Here is a 19,405-nt window from a genome sequence, read left to right on the forward strand (position 1 = left end):
TCCCTCCCGCCTCCCGCTAAAATTAATAGGTCAGACAAGCTCCCTCTCCTGTATTTGCCAAATATTTACATCACCCAAAGTGGTGATGACGTGTCTGTTCGTGCCTTCATCACCTCAGAGTGGAGTTATTCCTTGTGGGTAAAACTTCCTGAGGGGTTATGGGAGCGGGAGCGGCGGGATCCCCGGCAGCAGGTGGGCTCGGGGGCCGGGGCTGCGGGACGTGCCCCACTCCTCCGGGGGCTCGCCCCGGCCCCTGCACCTTCGCCCTGCACCTCCGGCCTGACCCGCTCAGCCCGGCCGGCTCCTCATGGCTGCGCACACAGGTTTCAAAGCCCAACAGCCCGCTGGACTTCTCCAGGTAGAGTCCCTGGGCTGAGAATTTGTTGACCTGAGAACAGCGAGAACCGGCGTCCGGCGGATATGGGTACTTCTGCTGAGCAAAGGCACACCAGCCTTTATGTTTCCTTTGCAACACGACCTACGAGATGTAGCTTTATGTTAAATCCAGCTGGGTTTTTTTATTATTTTTTCTTCTTTCTTTCTTTTTTTTTTTTTTTCTTTTTAGGGGGGCGGGGTGGCAGCGGGCTGCACCGGGAGATGACAGATGATTTGACATAGTCCCCACACTCGGCAAGAGAAATTGCAAAGAAATATGGTCTTGTGAAAGTGGATGACAATTGGTAATTACTGGCAGGCAGCGAGTATCTTCCCCACAATGGGAAGGAAGCGGCTCGGAGGGGGGATGCTCGCTCGCTGGCACCGGGGCAGCGGCGGCGGCAGGAAAGCGGCCTCGGGTTGCGTGCAAGGGGACGGGGGAATTTCGTCCTTGAGGTATCTGCGCTAGAAGACCAGGGGGCATGCTTGACTAGAGACTAACCTTTATTGTTCGGCCGCTCATTATTCTGCGTGTCAGAGGGGTTGCTATGAAACCACTCCCTTTTCTCTGTGCCGTTATGGGACTAAATATACTTTTGGCTCCCGGGACTTCGCGAATTGTCTTCGGAGCGTGGGAACCTTGGCGTGTGCCCTCAGCTCCGCTCCAGCCCCTTGGCACCAGCCTGCCTCCTTCTCCCCGGGCATCTCTCGGAAGGCTCCCGGCACCGCCACAGGACTGCTTTTGCTGGGCTGAGGCCGTCCCTCTGACAACTGGAGGCTGTGGGAGAGTCTGTGCCCCCACATCCACTCCCGCGCGTGGGTGTGGGGGCACAGGGTGGCAGTGCCAGGCGGTGCCGGTGGTCTGGGCGAGCGCCATCCCCAAGGACCCCAGCGCGATGGGCTCAGGCAGATGAAGTCCGTACTCCAGATGGGAAGTCCAACTTCAGGCGTGGGCAGATGGGAACTGCTGGAGCGCGCTGTGTGCGGGTTAATTAGGGACCGACTCCGCTCCCGCCTTTCCTGATGAACCACGAGTCTCAAACGCAGCGCTTTAAGCTGATTCCAGAGTAAATAACATCTTGGAAGTCAGCTGTCGCGTATGTAAGGATGGGATTTAGCCTTCAACAGGGCCACATATGTAAGTGCTTATCTAAAGAAGACATAAAATACAATAAGCTTTGGAAAAATTCATGATTCAGCAAAAATAAAGGGAGTAATATACTTACCCAGAGATGCAAGTTATCAGCTAGTCTGCATTTGGCTGGTGTTATGTTTAAAGGAAAATACTGTATAATTCCTATTTAGAGAATGTGTTCACGGTATGGATAGAAAGACATTAGTTCCATCTAACATGAAGAGTAGCAAATGTCTCTTGTTATTAAAGACAGCACGTATTATATATACCTGAGAAATGTACTCTAGGCGCTAGAAAGCATTTTTCTAGACCCCGGGTTTACTTGGGTTTTTTTACCAAATAAACTTTTAACAGAAATGCTTGTGCTTGGTGAAATGTAAAGCTAATTGGAGAACACGGGATCATATCACGGTATCGAGTAACTTTCTGCTGGGAGGTGGCTGGTACTGGGAGCACCCACGGCATGGACGGAGGGCATTTAAGCAGTGCTGAGGACTCAGCCGAAGCCAGCTGGCTCTGTCTGCCCGAAACTGATCACAGATCCGTGCAGATGGTGCCTTACTCCTCCTGGAGCGTGTCCCCAGGGCTGTCCCTGCGGGGTCCCACCCACGCGAGAAGGCGGCTCTCGCCGAGCCAGAGGTGGGACTCGCCTGGGGTTGGGGGGGACTGATGGGAGCCCCGTCCCGGAGCCAAGGGGGTCCCCGCTCCCCTCCCCGCTCCAGCACGACCCTCAGCAGAGGGATGGACATAACGTGTGGCAAGGCGAGAGGCACGTGTGTCCTCACACCCACCCACCCACCGGCCAGGGCGAGGGGACGCGGGACTCGTTTCGGGTGTGCGCGCCTGCTGCCTGCGTGGGTCCGCCCTTCCCCACGGCCACGCACCTCCCTTCTCACCCGCTGCCGGCAAAAGCCCCTCTCCGCGCCCGCGGAGCAGGGAGCGCCAGATGAAATGGGCCAAAACAAAACAAAACACGCAAAAGCGAGCCCCGTCCGTGCCCGGGGGCCGGAAGCAGCCGTGGGAAGGTCCCGAGGCGGGACCGCGGGGCGGCCCGTGGGTCGGAGGCGGCAGCCCGGCCGGGTCCCCCGGCACAGGTGTGCCCGGGGGCGGCTGCCGAGCCGCGGCCCAGCGCCGGGCGGGTGCCGAAGGCCCAGTCTGGGCCTGCGGGCCGGTGGCCCAGCGGCCAGCCCGGCGGCGACGGACGGGCGGGCCGGGCGAGCCCCGCGGGCACCGCGCCGTCGGGCGGGAGCGCCGCGCCAGCCCCGCAGCCGCCCAGCCTGCTGGAGGAGCCGGCGGGGCGTGGGGCAGCACCCACCGGGCTTCTCCCGCGGCCGCCCCGCCGCCTTTGGCAGAGTTGCAGGGGTTTGCCAGGCGCAGCGGGGTTTTGGGGTTGGGGTTTTGGGGTGTTTTTCCTCTCCGCGGGGAAGATCCTCCACTCCTGGCTCAGGTAGCGCCCAGCCAGAGTCGGCCTCCCCTCCCGTCGGTGCGGTGAGTCCCCATATCTCTTAAGATATTTCTTAAGACAGCCGCGATTAGAGCCCCGGCTATGCACAGTCTCATCTAAGCAAAGGGCTGGAAAAGTGAGGGAAAAGAGCTGTTAGACAGACCCAGACATTAGAGATAAACTGCCTCCATCAAGTCAATGTTTTAATCACTAAAACCACTTCTGAAAAGGGAACCAAAAAACCGTCTTGGAGAATGTACTCAAACAGCTGTCTTCCAGTAAAGGCAAACATGTCCAATGTTTCCTGTATGATTTTTTTTTTTCTCTCTCTCCCCTTTCTTTCTCTAGATACTGCGCACAGGCGTCTTTAGCACTGAGAGCCCCATTGTTTCCCTAGGTGAAGACACGGCTTGGGGGGGGGCGGGGGGGGGGGAATAAAGACCCTGCAACTTCTTGCAGAGAGCAGCAACGTCCAGTCCTGCCCCTGAGCCCTCCTGGTCGGACGCTGTGTAAATGTCACGCTATTACAGGAAAGTTATGGTGAGAAGGGCTTTGTGGAAACGCTTTCTCTCGCATTGTAAAGGAAAGAGCGACTTCGGCTTCTCTGCGACAGCTTTTCAAAGGGAAATAAAACAGCACAAAGTGGGCCTGAAGCTCAGGAAGAACTTTTTTTTTTTTTTTTTTCCTTCCCCTAATGAAAAAGGTGGAGGGATAAGTTTAATTGTAATCAGGCTGCAACAATACACCATGTGATCATGTGGTAGCAATTATTACAAGCTCCCAGCAGAAATAAAGAGGATATGCCATTGCAGCTCACTGTACCCTGCCTTTATTTTCTTTTCTTTTTTTTTTTTTTCCCCCAAAAAATTGAGACCTACTGGTAGATAAGGCGATAAATGAATTTACCCTCAAAACGCTAAATCCTGAAATTCGGAGGATAAGCCCAACAAAATCAAGGAAGATTAACTTGAGTATCATTTCGTTACCTGTTGCTGCTACACGTTTATACTAGAACGTTTTTAGCTGGAAGATGTAACCGACCTGACAAACTACTGCAGTGGGCATCTGCACGGCCAGCCTGGCCTCCTCGCTTATCAGAATTTGCTAACAGTAAAATAAAAACTTTCCCGGCTCCCTTTGTGCGAGCGAGCAGAGCTGATTGCGAAGAAACCCGTCTCAGTTTGCATGGCAAAATTAATTGAAATTGTAGGGGGGGGCTTCATCACTGCATTCAAGCAGCCTGCGGCTGACGGAGAGCCTGCAAGGGCTTCTCTTCAGCGCTGCATTTACACGACAGTTTAAGTAAAATATTTTCTGCTGACTACCAACACGTAACGCCAGGCTTCTGTGGCTTTCACCCGCCAAATATAAACAGAAAGCCATCGCACCCCCCTGGAAATACGCTTGTGAAAATATTACAGGAAAAAAAATGTAACGCAAAACAAAAAAAAAATCAGAAAAGAGACCTTGACCATGAGACAGAGATCAGGATCATTCCCATTTTCACTCTAATTACATGAAATACCTCCAGCCTGTTTCCCAGAGCTGAAACGGAAAAAAATAACGCAGGGTGAAGCGATCTTCTGAGACCTCGCTCCATAAAGATTAGTTGGTGTCCTACACTTCGGGTGAAAGCGATTACATTATTTTCGAGCACACCTTATTTATAGGAGGTAGCAGTTTGAAAGTTTGGGTGGACTGAAATAGGTAGGTCCGTGTCTAGTGCGCGCCTGGGGATTTTTAGGACGCCTTTTATACCTGAGAGAAATGAAGCATTAAGCTCTTCGCAAATCTTCTCGGACTTTTCTCCCTTCTGCATTTGCTTTTACAAATCCTTCTTATTTTGTAATTATCTCAGCACCCCCCAGCACGCAGTGGGAGGGAGAGAGTTAAGATGTTCTGCGAACCCCGCTCGTAAAGCTGCTTACTTCCATTAGAAACACATGAATATCCTGAAATACAAAGTGTCTTTAAAACGAACTCAGGAATGTTTATCTCAATCCTTGATGCTTTAGAAATTGTGGAGGAAAACAGCGGTGACAGTACTGCTCCAAATTAACCTTCTGGCAGGTAAATTTCATTTGCTCATGAAAATCAAATTCGATTAAGGCTCTTGCTCCTGCTATCACTTTACTCCCGCGTCTTCCAAGACGCCTGGGCTCTGCAGGACAGAGATTATTATTAGTAACTAAGATCACCCTCTAGTCCCTCCATTATCAGCTAAGAACTTTTAGCGGGTTTAGAGGGATTTAACTCTGTGACAAACATATATTTTCAACAATCAGCCACGATTTTTTTTTTCCTTCATGCTCATTAATTAGCTCTAAGCAGTGGATGGAAAAGTAAGAGTGGGTTTCCTTGGGCGACAGTTTTTGTGGTGTATTCGTACGATTGTGATTATCCTACAAGAAATCAGAGTTCCCCTCAGTCGGGCATTCCCGCGGCAGGGCTCCGGAGGGTGCGTGTGTGTTATCACACAAAGGCTGGCTTGGGGGAAAAAAAAAAAAAGCCTTCTAGATACTCTGCCGACAAACTCCGTATTTGCAAAACCTGACATTCAGCTGAGAGGACTTTTGGTTTCTCTAAGAAAAGCGAAATTTTAAGGCCTTTTTGGGAAAACGAGTGGTCATATTCCTATCACATGGGGAGGTTTACAAATAATTTATATTTTCTCGTTTAAGGCCAAAATCCTGCAGTCCTCGCTGTGGCAAGACTGCTTTGGCTTCATGGCGTCAGGAGCACACAGTGACTTGGTTCAAAGCACTTGCAAGGGCCAAATTCTGCCCTGTCTTACACCTGCGAAGCGGGTTAAATGCATCTGACCGCTCTCAGCGCAGCCAAGGGCAGAAAATGCCATTAAAGCTTTCTGTAATACCTGAGATGGGCATGGCCGTGCACTGCGAGGGCTGACTGCCGCCGAATAGGAAAATCAGTTAGAAATTGCCTGGCTCTGAAAGGATGCAGCACCTTTTAAAATCCTGCTGCTGATCGTGGTGGTTCATCCTCTTGCTCCCTAAGGAATAAATACTCGTTTTAGAGGAAACGATTTAACAGATGTATTTCTCTCCAAGATGTTTTACACGCTATATAAATGCAAAGCAGTTCGGAGGTTTGCATCAAATCTCTTGGAAAATGCTGAGGCTCTACCATATGCTTCTATTTGCTGTATCTTATCTTTATTTCGCACGAAAAAGAAGAAAAAAAAAATTGAAGGAAGCTTCGATTGGTCTGTCGGTTGCGTGCATGGAAGCATTCAATTATCAAGTTAATTTTCCAAAATGAAGCATTTGTAGAGCATGGCCAAATCAATCAGTGGATTCAAGTAAACTCTTAGTTTTGGTTAATTTATCCAGCGTATCCCAAGCCTTACATAGCGAAAAATAAAAGCTCTTCCACAATTAGTACGGAATGGTATATGTTCAACGCGGGGGGGGGGGGGGGGGGGGTAGGCTGGGGCATATTTTTATCCCTGGTGTTCATTACAGGGTCCACGATTTTCGAAGAACATCTGTTCTGCTCGATGCCTTCAGCCCTCACAGTTCCTTTCTAATATTTAATGGCAGATACCCATTAAGGCAGGAAGGAATTATAGCTGGGGAATGAAAATTGGGTATCGGGGGGAAGGAAATCTAAAATAGTTGACGAGGTTTTTCTCCTCCCTCGGTGTCAATAGTTTATTACAAGTCAGTCAAATTCGGAAAGCAAAACAAAGGCGTAAAGTCCCGTGTCCGACAATAACTAATTTTCTGGTGCTGCATACGCACCCTGCAGATGCCATTTTGCCTCTTTTGAGGAAACGGTCCCATTCCCTGAGTCCCACCCACGCCATGGCAAACAGGGGACGGGGACAGCTGTATCACTGCTCTTACCAGCAGTGAAAAGCACGGCCCTCTTCCCTAATGATTAAATGGAGCTCCAGAGCGAGGGAGAGATGCAGAGAAGGGAGAAAAGAGAGCTCTTTAATCTCATCTCCCTTCTCTCTTTTGCACACAGGGCTGGAATAGCCCCAAGTGGGTAAACAAAACAAAAAAAACACCCACCAAAACTCGGCAGACCGGATGCCCCCCCCTTTTGCTCCCCCCCCTCCAACCCTCCACCACTAGTACGGTTTGCACCGGGGCCGAAAGCCACGGTTTCACACGGCTTCTCCCTCCTTATGGAAAGGGGCTTGGAAAGTAGAAGCAGATAAGCGAGAAATGCTCCGCGGCCGAGGGAGAGGAGAGTTTGGAGAGGGGGGCGGGCTGGGGGGTGGGGGGGAGGCGAGCTGGGGAGATTAGTGTTCTCATGGCTAGCCGCTTTTTAACAAATCAGACAGATCTTCGGGCTGTGAATGACAGTTCTCACATTGGCTAGACTGCAACTTTCAACTTGACCTTGGCCTCTAGCCGTGTCTAACCCGTATGTAAAACAGCGCTGCCCCATAGAGCTGCCTTCCCTTCCCCCTTCTCCCCCCCCCGCCCCCCGCCCCGCTGCAACTCGGTGTTCAGAAGCAGCCTCGAGAAACCAGAGGGAAACAAGCCGACCCAATTCATGCCAGCCAAGCAATGTTTGGCCGGGGGAATCCACAGGTTTCAAAACTGGAGCCTGAAAGAAAAGGAAAAATATGCGGGGAATAAATATTTGCTTTTGGCCATGAGGAAGAATGCGGAAAAGAGTATGCGAAGTCAAAATGGGAACTCTTTATTGGCTACAATGAAGGAAAAAAAGCGGCCAAATTGGCAGGGGAATGACAGCGACTTCAGGTATCCCAACCCATGGCACGGAAAAAGCACCTTGAAAAAAAATCCATGGGCGCCAAAGGGCTATTTCTCATGGCTGGCAGCTCTGCGCCAGGCAAGGAAAAGCCTGCTCGGTAACAATGTACGTCCCGGGACCGCTCTGCGCTTGTAGCCATGCGGGCAAAACAATGCTACAACGTCAATGGGAAGCACAATAGGATAATAAATACGCTGAGCTGTCAGGCGCAAAACAAAGCAACATGCAATTGCAAAAAAAAAAAAAAAAAAAAAAAAAAGAAAAGAAAAAAAAAGAAGAAAAAAAATTAGTTTTCAGGATGGGACTATTTGGGGCTGTTTTGTCCACACGCGTGAGGGCTGAGAGCTGTTAACGATGAGATGAACGCTGCTTTAGGTCAAGTTTATTGATGATGGAGCGTTGCGAGTTCAAGGTTGTGCGCGAATAACTGAATGCTGGGGGGAAACGCATCCGCGCCGGTGGGAGGTGCGGGGAATATTAAAAATGGAAATTATTTCGCCCTATGAAAAATTCTAACATTTATCATGAAAAGGGAATGCAATTGATTTTTCTAGCTTTCGCTTGCGGAGAGGTACGACCTTCAAAAAAAAAAGGTTTTCAGCCAATAAACCATTTTTTCCCAGCACAAAAAAGCACCGTGGGTCCGTGCACACACTCTACAAGCCGACGTGATATTTTACAGCCAAAAAAGATTCAAGCCGAATTGTAGGCCCCGTTTTTTATTATTACAGCAACAAATAATACAGCGGAATGGCGATGGAGACCCAGTTAACCCTCCCGGTCCCCGAGCCCATCCTAAAAGATAATAATAAATAAAATCGGGATTTCCTGGTCTGTTCCTCTTATCTGACTTCTGAGGCTTTGTGGCGAGAGGAGCGAGATGGGTCTTGGGCTTTCGACGGGCAGGAAGGAAGGAGGAAAACACCCAGAGAGGACCCCGGGAGGCTCCGCTCCGAGAGCCTTATCTGGCCCGGCGTGCGGCCCGGGGGACGCTCCGCCGCCCGCAGTTTGCGGCCGGGCCCCCGCGCCACCCGGCCGGGCCCCGCCGGCGCTCCCCGGGGAGAGGCGGCGGTTCAGAGCGGGGGAGGGAGGGGGGGTGGGAGGGGTGCGGCTGACCTCCCCCCCGGAGGTGAGGGGAGGCCTCCGGGGCTTCCGCGGCGCTCGGGGCGGGGAGGGCCGGAGGAATCAAGCGGGGTGCCGGGGGGAGCCCCGCACCTCGGGGAACGCGCCGCGGCGAGAACGGGGCCAAAATGCTCACGCCGCGGTGGCGAGGGGAGGGAGGGCCGGAGGGAGGAAGGAGGGAGGGAGGAAGGAGGAGGGAGGGAGGGAGGGAGGAGGGAGGAGGGAGGGCGGACGGGCGGCCCCCCCCCGCGACGCCCGCGCCCCGCGCGGCGGCAGGACCGCGCCGTGCCCGCGCCCGTGCCCGCGCCCCCGGGCCGGGACCCGGCCCCGCGCGGCGATGGCGTTATTTAATTATCTCCACTTTATTCCTTCAGATGTTTATCAGCTGCTTTGCATATCACGTGGGGGCGGGCGGCCCAATGAGGGCCGGCCTGGCGCGACACTGGCGCGTCAGCCTTGGTCAAGTCCCGGAGATTGAGTATCTCTTTTTTCAGTCTTTGGGGCTTTTAAAAAAGAGCCACTAGTCTCAATGCGGAGCGGGCTATGACAGCCTCCGTGCTCCTCCACCCCCGCTGGATCGAGCCCGTCATGTTCCTCTACGACAACAGCCTGGATGAGATCAATAAGAACATGGACGGGTTTCACGCCGGCAGCAACTTCGCGGCGGCGGCGGCGGCCAACCCCTGCCGCAACCTGATGGCTCACCCCGCGCCCCTGGCCGCCCCCAGCGCCGCCGCCTACACCTCCAGCGAGGCCCCCGCCGCCGGCATGGCCGAGCCCGCTGTCAAGCAGTGCAGCCCCTGCTCGGCCGCCGTGCAGAGCTCCTCCGGCGCCGCGCTGCCCTACGGCTACTTCGGCAGCGGCTACTACCCCTGCCGCATGACCCACCACAACGCCATCAAGTCCTGCGCCCAGCCCGCCTCCACCTTCGCCGACAAGTACATGGACACCTCCGTCTCCGGCGAGGAGTTCACGTCGCGGGCCAAGGAGTTCGCCTTCTACCAGGGCTACGCCGCCGGGCCCTACCAGCCGGTGCCCGGCTATCTGGATATGCCCGTGGTGCCCGCCATCGGCGGCCCCGGCGAGCCGCGCCACGACCCCCTGCTCCCCATGGACAGCTACCAGCCCTGGGCCATCACCAATGGGTGGAACGGGCAAGTGTACTGCCCCAAGGAGCAGAGCCAGCCGCCTCACCTCTGGAAATCCACCCTCCCGGGTAATACACCTGCATGGCTCCCCCCGACCCCCTCCCCTCCTCCTCCTCCCCCGCTCGCCCCTCCCGAGTATCCCGCCGGCGGGGCTCCGGGAGCAGCCCCGGGTGACCCTTCCCCGCCCCGCCCGCGCTCCCCGGCCCCATCCCGCCCCGGCCCGCACATGCCCCGGCGCCGCCGGAGCGGCACCGGTGCCGCCCCCTGCCCCCCGCCGGCGCACGGCGCATCCCGCCTCGCCCGCCCGGCCCCGCCGCCGGCACCGGGAGAGGAAACAGCTGAAAAGGGCGGCGGGAAGGTCTGCGGTGTGGCTTTCCGTGAGCCCCGGAGCAGGCAGGCTGGGTACATGGCCGCAGCCCCGCGCGATTCTCCCTCGGCGGGCTCCGTGGGGTTTGCTATTATTATTTGTCCGTCTGACAGAAGCGAGCCTTTCCGTGCCTAAAAGCTGCCTGCGGCGGCCAGGAAAGAGGAATCCCAAATGCTGAGCCGGGCTTTAGTAGCTAAGCTGGAGCGGGGCAGGCGGAGGAGTGCGCTGTAACTCTAACCCCTGTACCACTTGAAGATGTCCTAAGCGGTTCGAGCGATTTTCTAACGCTTGCCTGCATGGTTTTTCTGTTCCAGACGTCGTTTCGCATCCCTCTGACGCGAACTCGTACAGACGTGGGAGAAAGAAACGAGTGCCTTACACAAAGGTCCAGTTAAAAGAACTCGAAAGGGAATATGCTACAAATAAATTCATAACCAAAGACAAACGGAGGAGGATATCGGCGACTACAAATCTGTCAGAGAGACAGGTCACAATCTGGTTCCAAAACAGAAGGGTCAAAGAGAAAAAAGTCATCAACAAATTGAAGACGACCAGTTAATGGATTAAAAATGGAGAAGCAGCAACTCGAAAGTTTCAGAACTTTTTTTTTTCGTGTTCAGATTAAAATAATTATTAATAATAATTAAAAAGAGAAAAGACAATGAACCTCTTCTTTCAGAACAAGAGATCTGTATCTTTGGAATTATAGCTTTTCTTCTTCTTCTTTTTTTTTTTTTTTTTTTTAATATTGCTGTAGCAGAACGGTTGAAACTGACAGTTCTCCTGAAATCCCAAGCAGCCAGCCAGTATCACTGACAGACTGTAAAGCCCCCACGCCCAGCCCCGAGAGACACACTTTCAATTAAGACACACGATTTTCTGAGAAACTTGTAAGTGATTCTACGACCTTACTATCTGAGAAGACTCTTCGTGGCCACGATGCGAGAGCTGGTTAACGTGAGGAGGTCGATGTGGACACATAAGCTGGTTCTCTTCCATTGCAATCCAAACTGTATGTTGAATGACTGCTCAGGTAAACCATAGTGGAAAAAAAAAAAAAGTACAATTACTGTATGTTTTTAAGCAATGCATTTAATGTCAAAAAGTAATAATAAACCTCGAAGGTACTGACTAAGGATTTCAGAGACATCAGTAATGAAGGAAGCTCTGTGGAGGATCTATCTTGATAGGAAATTTAAAACATCGCAAACTAGTGGGGATAGAAAGGAAAATATTTGCTTGGAGATGTCTTTCGGTTTTATTTTTTATTTTCAACAGATGATTTCATGTCATCTGAACTGGGTTTTTTTGTTGTTGTTTATTTTTTCTCCTGCAGACCGTACAATAGATACTTTTTAAAGGACTCTGCCTATTTTAAACCTCAAGTAATCTTCAAGAATTAATATTCTAAGTCCCCGGAAATTTTAAAATATTTGACTCTGGGTGGATACAAAAACGTGAACATTGGCATTTCTTTACAGTAGGGGAAAAAAAAAAAAAAAAAAAACCAAACAAAAACAAAACCCAAACCTTCCTGGAAAAAAAATTCCAAGAACTTTGAACTGAAATACATTTTTTCCCCAGAAGTATTTTGATTTATATAATCTATATTTTGATCTATAAGTAACTAGTCGTTTCTCCTTGTTTATTGTCTGTTATGAGGCCGCAGTAGAACGTTTAGGGATTCTTTTTACAGCACCTTTTAATCCAATCAGTTATTTCAACCAGCACATTATTTTGTTTTTATTCACTATAAGAAGCTATCTTGTAAATAAAAAAAAAAAAATTCAGCGCACTGTGAAAATGTACTTGTGCACCCTCATTTTTTTTTATATTTCTACTGAAAAATGAAAACCCAAGACGTGTAGATAGGTATAGTAGCATTAATACTGTTAATAAAATAGTCACTGTAATAAAACGTGAAAGAAATACTCTTTATTTTTCCATACCTACATGCATTTCGTAAGAAAAATATAATGTATCTGTCGTATAACTGTAATACTGTTGTCTTCCGTTATGTAGCTTATGTATATATGGCGGGTTTTTTTCTGGACGGTGTTTATCTGGAGGCAGGCACGCCTGATAACGGGCGTTCCTCAACTATAAATGTTTCGGTAGTGTTAAAGAGTGGTTTTGCAGCGGGGCTGGGGGCCGGGGGAGGAAGAGCAGGATGGTACCGGTGCAGCGCCGCAGCCCTCGCCGGCAAATGGAGTCCGGCGGCCGGCCCCTGGGACGGGGGAGTGGGGAGGCCGCTGCCCAGCCTGCCGATGCCTCGGCGGGAAGGTGGGGGGCCTGCATGGCGATGACAGGACGGGGAAAGGCCTGAAACCTTGACCTTGAGGGGGAAAAAAAAAAAAAAGAAAGAAAAAGAGCCGATTTGTGACCTTGACTTTTGACAGCTCCCGCGCCGGCGGCATCCGCGGGCCGACAGCGCCACCTCGTGGCCGCCGCCGCGCCGCGCCCGCACCTGGCCGCGCCCGCGCAGCATCCTCCCCGCCGGCGGCCGCGCACACGCGTGGGGCCGCGCCGCCGGGCAGGGGCACCGCCGCAGATCCTTATACCCATAGATAGCTATAGAATACGTCCGAACTTGCAAAGCAGAGCGCCAAGCAGGTTGTGCTCCGCTATCTCTCTGGAGGTGGCGGGAGACCGGCGAGGCTGGGTTGGGGCGGGAGTGTGTGAAAATCGGTGTTCAGCCGGTGCCCGGCTGGGGGATGCCGGTGGCCGGCCGGGGGGATGCCGGTGCGGTGCGCGGAGCCGCCGGCCGGCCGGTGTTGCGAGCGGCGGGCGAGTTTGGTCGGGCACAAAGAGAGGTTTGCTTTCGTCGCCTGTCTCCTGCGGTGGTCTGCAGCTCTAATTAGAGCTATTGGGGGACCTTTACGGTACATTTGGAGGGTATCATATACCGCGCTAGCTGTGCGCTTCTAGCCTTACATTTCTGAAATTCAAAAGGACCCACCTCTGCAGGGATCAGCGCAGAGCCCTTTCCGACCCTCAGATCTGACTGTAACGCATTCGTGCAATAACTTACAGGAAAAGTACCTGCGGGAGCGGGATCTGTTTTCCAGGAGGCTGTCGTGTCGGGGGCTCTGCGCTCCGTGCGGGGTTTCAGCCTTCCCGCCGTGTGCGGGCGCGGTACCCGCCCGCCGCCCGCAGCTCTCGGGGCCGCGGAGCGCTGGGATTTCTCAGGCCGCGTGTAACCCGCGGCGTCGGAGCGTGGGAACACCGGCTGCATCCCTGCGGAGGCCAGACAGGGACTTTCTGAGCGAGATTTCCTCCGTCCCGCTGCGAAAATACCCGGGGAGAGGTACAGGAGTGGCAGCCGGCTTCCAGGCCGTGCATGGGGTTGTGCTTTGGGGTGACAGCGCGTCCCTGCGAGGTGACGGGGAGCAGCCCCGATGGCAAGGACCCGGCCTGCCCGCGGCCTGCGGCGCTGAGTGAGGGACCCACGGGTGCAACACCGCAATAATCCGTCCCCGGCGGGCAGGGCCTTGGGCTGCCGACGGGCGAGGGGAGCCTCCGCCGTGCCCCCTGCCCCGCAGCAGCCCCGCGGCCTGCCCGGCCTTGAGCGGATTTTCAGCGGGACTGGAGCAGGCAGCAAACCCCGCGTCGGGGCTACCGGAGCCGCGGGCGGCCGCTCCTCCCGGTCGCACCCTGCGCGGAGGTCGGAGGGCTGCGGGCTGGCTACGGGGGCTGGTCTCCCACCGACCGTACTTGCCATCCGCGGGCAGATACCCACCGGTCTGCCTCGGCTTGCGGGCACCGGGCAGCCGCCTTTCCTCCGTCTCAGTGCAACGCTTTCTCCTGAAGGAGCTAAACCGCTTGGAGAAAGCCACTTGTGAATCACACTTGTTCTCGCTCCGCGTGAATAATTCTATTTATTCCGTTATATTTCGCAACCTGCATAATTATTGCATGAGACACGCCGCAAATTACATGTATTGCAGGTCGGAGATGAGGGTGATAGGCAGGACTGGAGTCCTGTCTGTCTTAGGCAGGATCTTCTGTTTTCACACCGTGCCCCAGAGCGATATAATTCAGGGGCGCCTTGAAAGAAACCCACAACGAGAATATGGCCGACATTAGTAAAATAACAGCTCTTTTTTTTTTTTTTTTAAGGTAACTTTTAATCGGAGCTAGCGTTTGAAGATTATGTTTTCACACTGAACTACCTACCGTTCAAATCTGCTAAGCATTTCTAGACTGACCGTGGATTAGCGAATTTAAATTCCCACTACTGTTCAAATAGCTCTGCCGCATATATATTTCACAGGGTAAAAAGGGGAGCGTTTGACTCGCGATCGCTGGCAGGAGTAAGGTAACATTTTGGATCGGACCCCTGCTACCATGGAAGTCAGCGTCGAGGCTCTCGCAGGCTTGGGCAGGAGGAGCAGGTCGTGTTTCCCGGCCCTGCAGCGCAGAGCCCCGGCGGGGGAGCAGGATCAGGCCGGCGGCGGAGCTCCCCCTCCCCGCCGGGGTGTCCCCCCCCGGACACCCGGCCGTGCGGCGGCCGCAGCGGCGGCTCCGCGCCCGGTCCCGCGGGGCCGGCGGCTCCCCTCGGACCCGCTGCCTTCTCCTCGGGCCCGGCTCAAGGCCCCGCTGGGAGAAAACGTCCCCCGGGGGCGAGCGGCTCGCTCAGGTGAGTAAAGGCCGGGAGCTCTGCGCCTTGCTCACCGAGGCATCCCCAGGGAAGGGGCTGCAGGGGGCGGCGGTGCCCGGCGGGGGCCTCCGCGCCGCGGCCGTGCGGCGGTTCGGCGCACGGAGACGGGGGTGCCTGCGCTTTTCCCAGTGGCGAAAGCTTCCCCGTCCGTGGGGCCTGCGTGCCCGCCCGCCCCCGCTTCGGTCCTCCCGCGTCCGTGCCTACCCACGGCTGCACCCACGCAGCCCCCCGCGCCCCCGTCCCTCCGCCGGGGAGACGCGGCCTCGGAGCGTGCGGGAGAGCCGGTGTGTAGGTGTGTGTGTTCGTGTTATTTATTGCCTTCATTTACCGTCCAAAAGCTGTTGGCACATACATTTTCAAGTACAAATTGCTGTTGTATTACATATTCCCCTCTCACCAATCCGCCGCCAGCGTCCTAAAATACATCCCTAATATATTTTACAACTAAATATATCACCAACGAAAATAATTAAGCAACGTGATACATTACTTCACGACGTCCGTCCCTGCACGCGGTTCGGAGAGAATTATTATTTGTATTCCCCGCGTTACCGAGAATGCTTTAAAATGGTGGTGGGGACCTTATTGTGCCTGGGTTGTTGTGTAGAGTTAGACGTGCGAGGAGTTTTATTTGCAGATGTCAAAAAAAAAAATGTCCCGGAAGAAGGATTTGAAAAGAAAACAAACAGAAAATTAAAAAAAGAAAACGTACATAAACAAAGTGGGGTCTCTATTTTCTCAGCTCCCCTAGAAATTAAAACGTTAGGTATAACATTTTAGCGGATGTGCAGAGGGACGGAAAGGACAAAGGGAGCGAGTTATTACTGTGTATTTAGCGCATTTATTGAAATATTAATGTCAGAGCAATATTTCATTCACAGTGTAAAACGCAAAACATAATTAAAGACAAAAAAGATTAGATCAGTTTCACTTCAAGCAATTCTTGCGGGTATTCGGCGACGTATACTTTAATTCCCAGTGTCTGGCTATGTTGGTTTGTAATCACCTAATTCTGGGCGTCTTTGGTCCCTTAGATTTGAAATTCCCATGGGCAGAAAGTGGCCTGACGTCTTTGATGCGGACGGAAGGGTGCAGCAAATGTTTTTTATTTTTTCCCACCCAGAGAATAATCCGGTATTTAATCTATGCCCGCCTCGAGCTCTTGGCAGTAGCAAAGGTGGTTTGCTATGGGAAATAAACCTTGACAGGAGCATATTTCCGAAAAAGAATGATAAGTAGAACTGCAAAGCTGTATCTTTTTCCACCGCCTTTTGCTCAGAAAGACTCCCGCTTAAAAACGCTCGCTGGCGGAGCTGGCCTCTGAAGCAAACGCAAAAAATATGGTGCTCAATATCGAAATGCTCAGAAAAGAAAATCGCCCTGTGCTTCCAGAGCAGCGACTTTATTCTGTATTCGTCTGAACGAACGGGTAAGCATCTCGGCCTTTAGCCTATAAATTAAAGGTTTTGGTTTTTTGTTTTTTTTTTTTTTTTTTTTTTTTTTTTAAAAAAGGCTATGGCTTAAATAAACCCCCATTCCTGGTGCATTTCAGCATTCTCCGTGGGCAGCGCTAGCAATAAAATCAAGACAGCGTTTAATACAAAAAAAATATTGGCAGGCGCTAAAAGGCCGTTTGTTGCCATTCATAACTTTTAGATGCGTTTTAATGCACTTTAATGATGATTTGAAGAGATGGCCTTGCGCCTTCTCGGCCGGTAAAGGAGTCCAAAAAGAAGGGGGGGGGGGGGACGGGGACGAGGGGGTGGCTTTCCCGCGTGGGCCGGCGGGGACGTGGGGCGGTGGGTGCCGGGCCGGACCGATGCTCCCCGGCCGCGGCCGCAGGGGTCCCTCCGCGGGTGTTTTAACCACGCCGTGAGCCCTTCCCTGCCCCCCGGGCCCCCACCCCCTTGAATGCAGTTGATTCACGAACTAGGGTACGAAATGCAAATGTTCATTAAGTCTTTCCTCCCTCCCTCCTCCCTCCGGCCTCCCTCCCGCCTCCGCACCCCCCTTCAACAAAAAAAAAAAAAAAAAAAATTTTTTTTTTTTTTGTTGCTCCAGTGAATAGCTTCAACATGGCGTGCTGAAAGGCAGAAGCTTTGCCCGTTCCTAGATCTGAACTGTGATTAAACATCCCCAAAGAGAGCATCTCTCTTCCTCCCGCCGCTCCCCCCTCCCTTCCCTCCCCGTAGCGTAGAGGAAAGCGCCCTCTTCTACGTAGGAAAGGTCAAGTCCTCCAACGCACAACCCACGGTCATTACTGTACTGTGACCCAGGGTGTACTGGGGAGGAACGGCCGGGTGTCCCGTGATCAAAAACACTGGGACTTTTTCTTTCTTTCTTTTTTTTTTTTTTTTTCCTCCTCTTGCGATGGGAATCTGTGGAATTAGACAGCATTTTAGCCTCCTGCAATCACCTTGTGTGCAAATCGCCATCGGAAATCCTAGGGGACCGGGAGAGACAGAGGAACAAAATAAATAGCAATAATAGTAGTAATAATAACAGCAATCATCGTCATTAGCCTGTGACATTGCTGCATTTTGCCTGAAGCTGGCAGGAAGGACGATGTGCCCTAGTGGCTAGATTTCTCTCCGTCTAAAGGCAGACCAACAACAACTAGAACAAAAAAAATATATAAAACCCCAAACCAGCAGCAACCCAAGTCACTGAAAGATCGAGAAGGAATGTTTTGTGGACCGGGTATATTTAATCTGTAAGGGAGGAAACCAAAAAATGTGCAATCCATCCTCATTGATCTGGAGGTCTACAGCCCAGCGCGGGATCCTAGCTGTCAGTCTCCGTGGGGATATATTTTTTTGCACAGGCGAGAGACTTCTGGATGCTGGGGTAAGATTTTCATGCTCTTCCTGGAAGCGGCTGAATGTTTCTGCTCTCCCCCTGCTCGGTGGTGAATTAAGCAAACAAGCCAACAACAAACACCCACCCGGTCCCCCCGCAAAGCCCCCTGCATGACTGGAGCAAAGTCATTTGGAAGGCCTTTGTGGAGGGTTTCCCAGGCCCCTGCTCTCCCCGCAGCCCACCCACCCACCCCGCTCCCTTTCTCCCACGGTGTATGAGGCCGAAGTGCCGCTTCTGCCGCGGGGACCTGGGTGAAGGCGGCTGCCTGGGCTGATGCTCATAGAGCCGAAGAGCCCGTTGAGAAAAGTAAGACTGCTTCTCCTAGCTCGGGTGCTGGCTCCACCTTTCCCAGAGATGCTGCTTCCCATCCTAGCATAGGTGGAAAGCAAAGAAGGCTCTTGGCAGGAAAGCGGGCCAGGAGAGGCTGGGGTCAGAGCCCAAGACGCGGGCAGACTTGCAGATAGAGCTGCTGGTTGCTTGGCTTTCTGCTGCGCCGGGTTGTCTCGCAGAGTTGGGTCAGGCTGCGTGGAAAAGCGGCTCCTGGTTTTTATTCCCGGTTGTTTTATTCCCGTGTGTTTGCCTCTGAAATTATTTTCATCGTTCAAGGGCCGGGGAGGAGGGTGGACGGCTCTGTGTGAAAGCAAGCCGGGGAAGGAGGTTTAACCTGTCTGCTTTTCGCCGTTGCCTGTGTGTATCTAGAGAGAAAAATGCCAGCCGGGCGTTGTAACCTGCCAGTTTAAATTAATCTGAACTTCGTCATAATCGCCTTCATTTGAACGCACCAAGCAAAGTGCCTTTATTTATTCCTGATCGTATAAATCGGCCTTTCTAGTCGGCTTGGGTTAGGAGTAATGGAAAAGTAGGGTATTTTAAGGTTGGTTTTAGTCTTCGAGATGCCCTCGGGTAGGCATAAAAAATGATGGATTTTAATACAAAGTAATCTCGGATGGTCTCCGTCTCCAGCTGGTGGTTCGTTTATGTTTAAATATGTGAGGGTTTGTAAAATGAAAATACCGTGCTGTATGGCCACTTGACGGGAAAATAAAACCGAAAGAGAAAGGGGGAGTAGCCCACACACTCCGCCTGGACTGATTCGGGGGATTTTGCCCAAATTCCCCCGGCCTCTGTGTTGTGGACGCGTCGTGCTGATGCGCCCCAATTTCTGTCAGAAGTGATATTAGTATCGGCGTTTTCTGAAGAGTCGGGAAAGGGAAATAAGCGGGACCGGGAGCGGGTTTCCACCCCGGCATAGGCAGAAGCAGCCATATTAGGCTTAGAGGGAGAGCTATTTTTATGGGTATCTTTGCGTGATATATGAGAGAACAGACAAGAAGCGGTCCTTATAGAGCCGGCCGAGCTGTACGAGGGCATACGATTGCATCCTCAATTGCAGCACGTATTTTAAGCTCGTGTTATACAAATAGCTCCTTATAAAGGTTATACAAGTACAGGTACCTTCATTATAATGCAATCCTGAGAGTCCATCAAAATATGAAGTTGGGGCTTTGAAGTCGTTGATTTGACAGCCCCAGTATAGCGA

At 52.5% G+C, this 19,405-nt stretch overlaps 1 protein-coding gene across 1 annotated transcript; it reads left to right on the top strand.

Annotated features, from left to right (window-relative positions):
* Positions 1–9,374: 9,374 nt before the first annotated feature.
* On the top strand, positions 9,375–10,905 carry HOXA13 (homeobox A13; the record flags this gene model as incomplete). The annotated part of the gene is made up of 2 exons (XM_082308892.1): positions 9,375–10,047; positions 10,661–10,905. 2 exons carry the CDS (start codon positions 9,375–9,377, stop codon positions 10,903–10,905), a joined length of 918 nt encoding a protein of 305 aa, XP_082165018.1.
* Positions 10,906–19,405: the final 8,500 nt, after the last annotated feature.

This window comes from Platalea leucorodia (assembly GCF_965183815.1).
Source record: "Platalea leucorodia genome assembly, chromosome: 1".
Classification (NCBI taxonomy): domain Eukaryota; kingdom Metazoa; phylum Chordata; class Aves; order Pelecaniformes; family Threskiornithidae; genus Platalea; species Platalea leucorodia.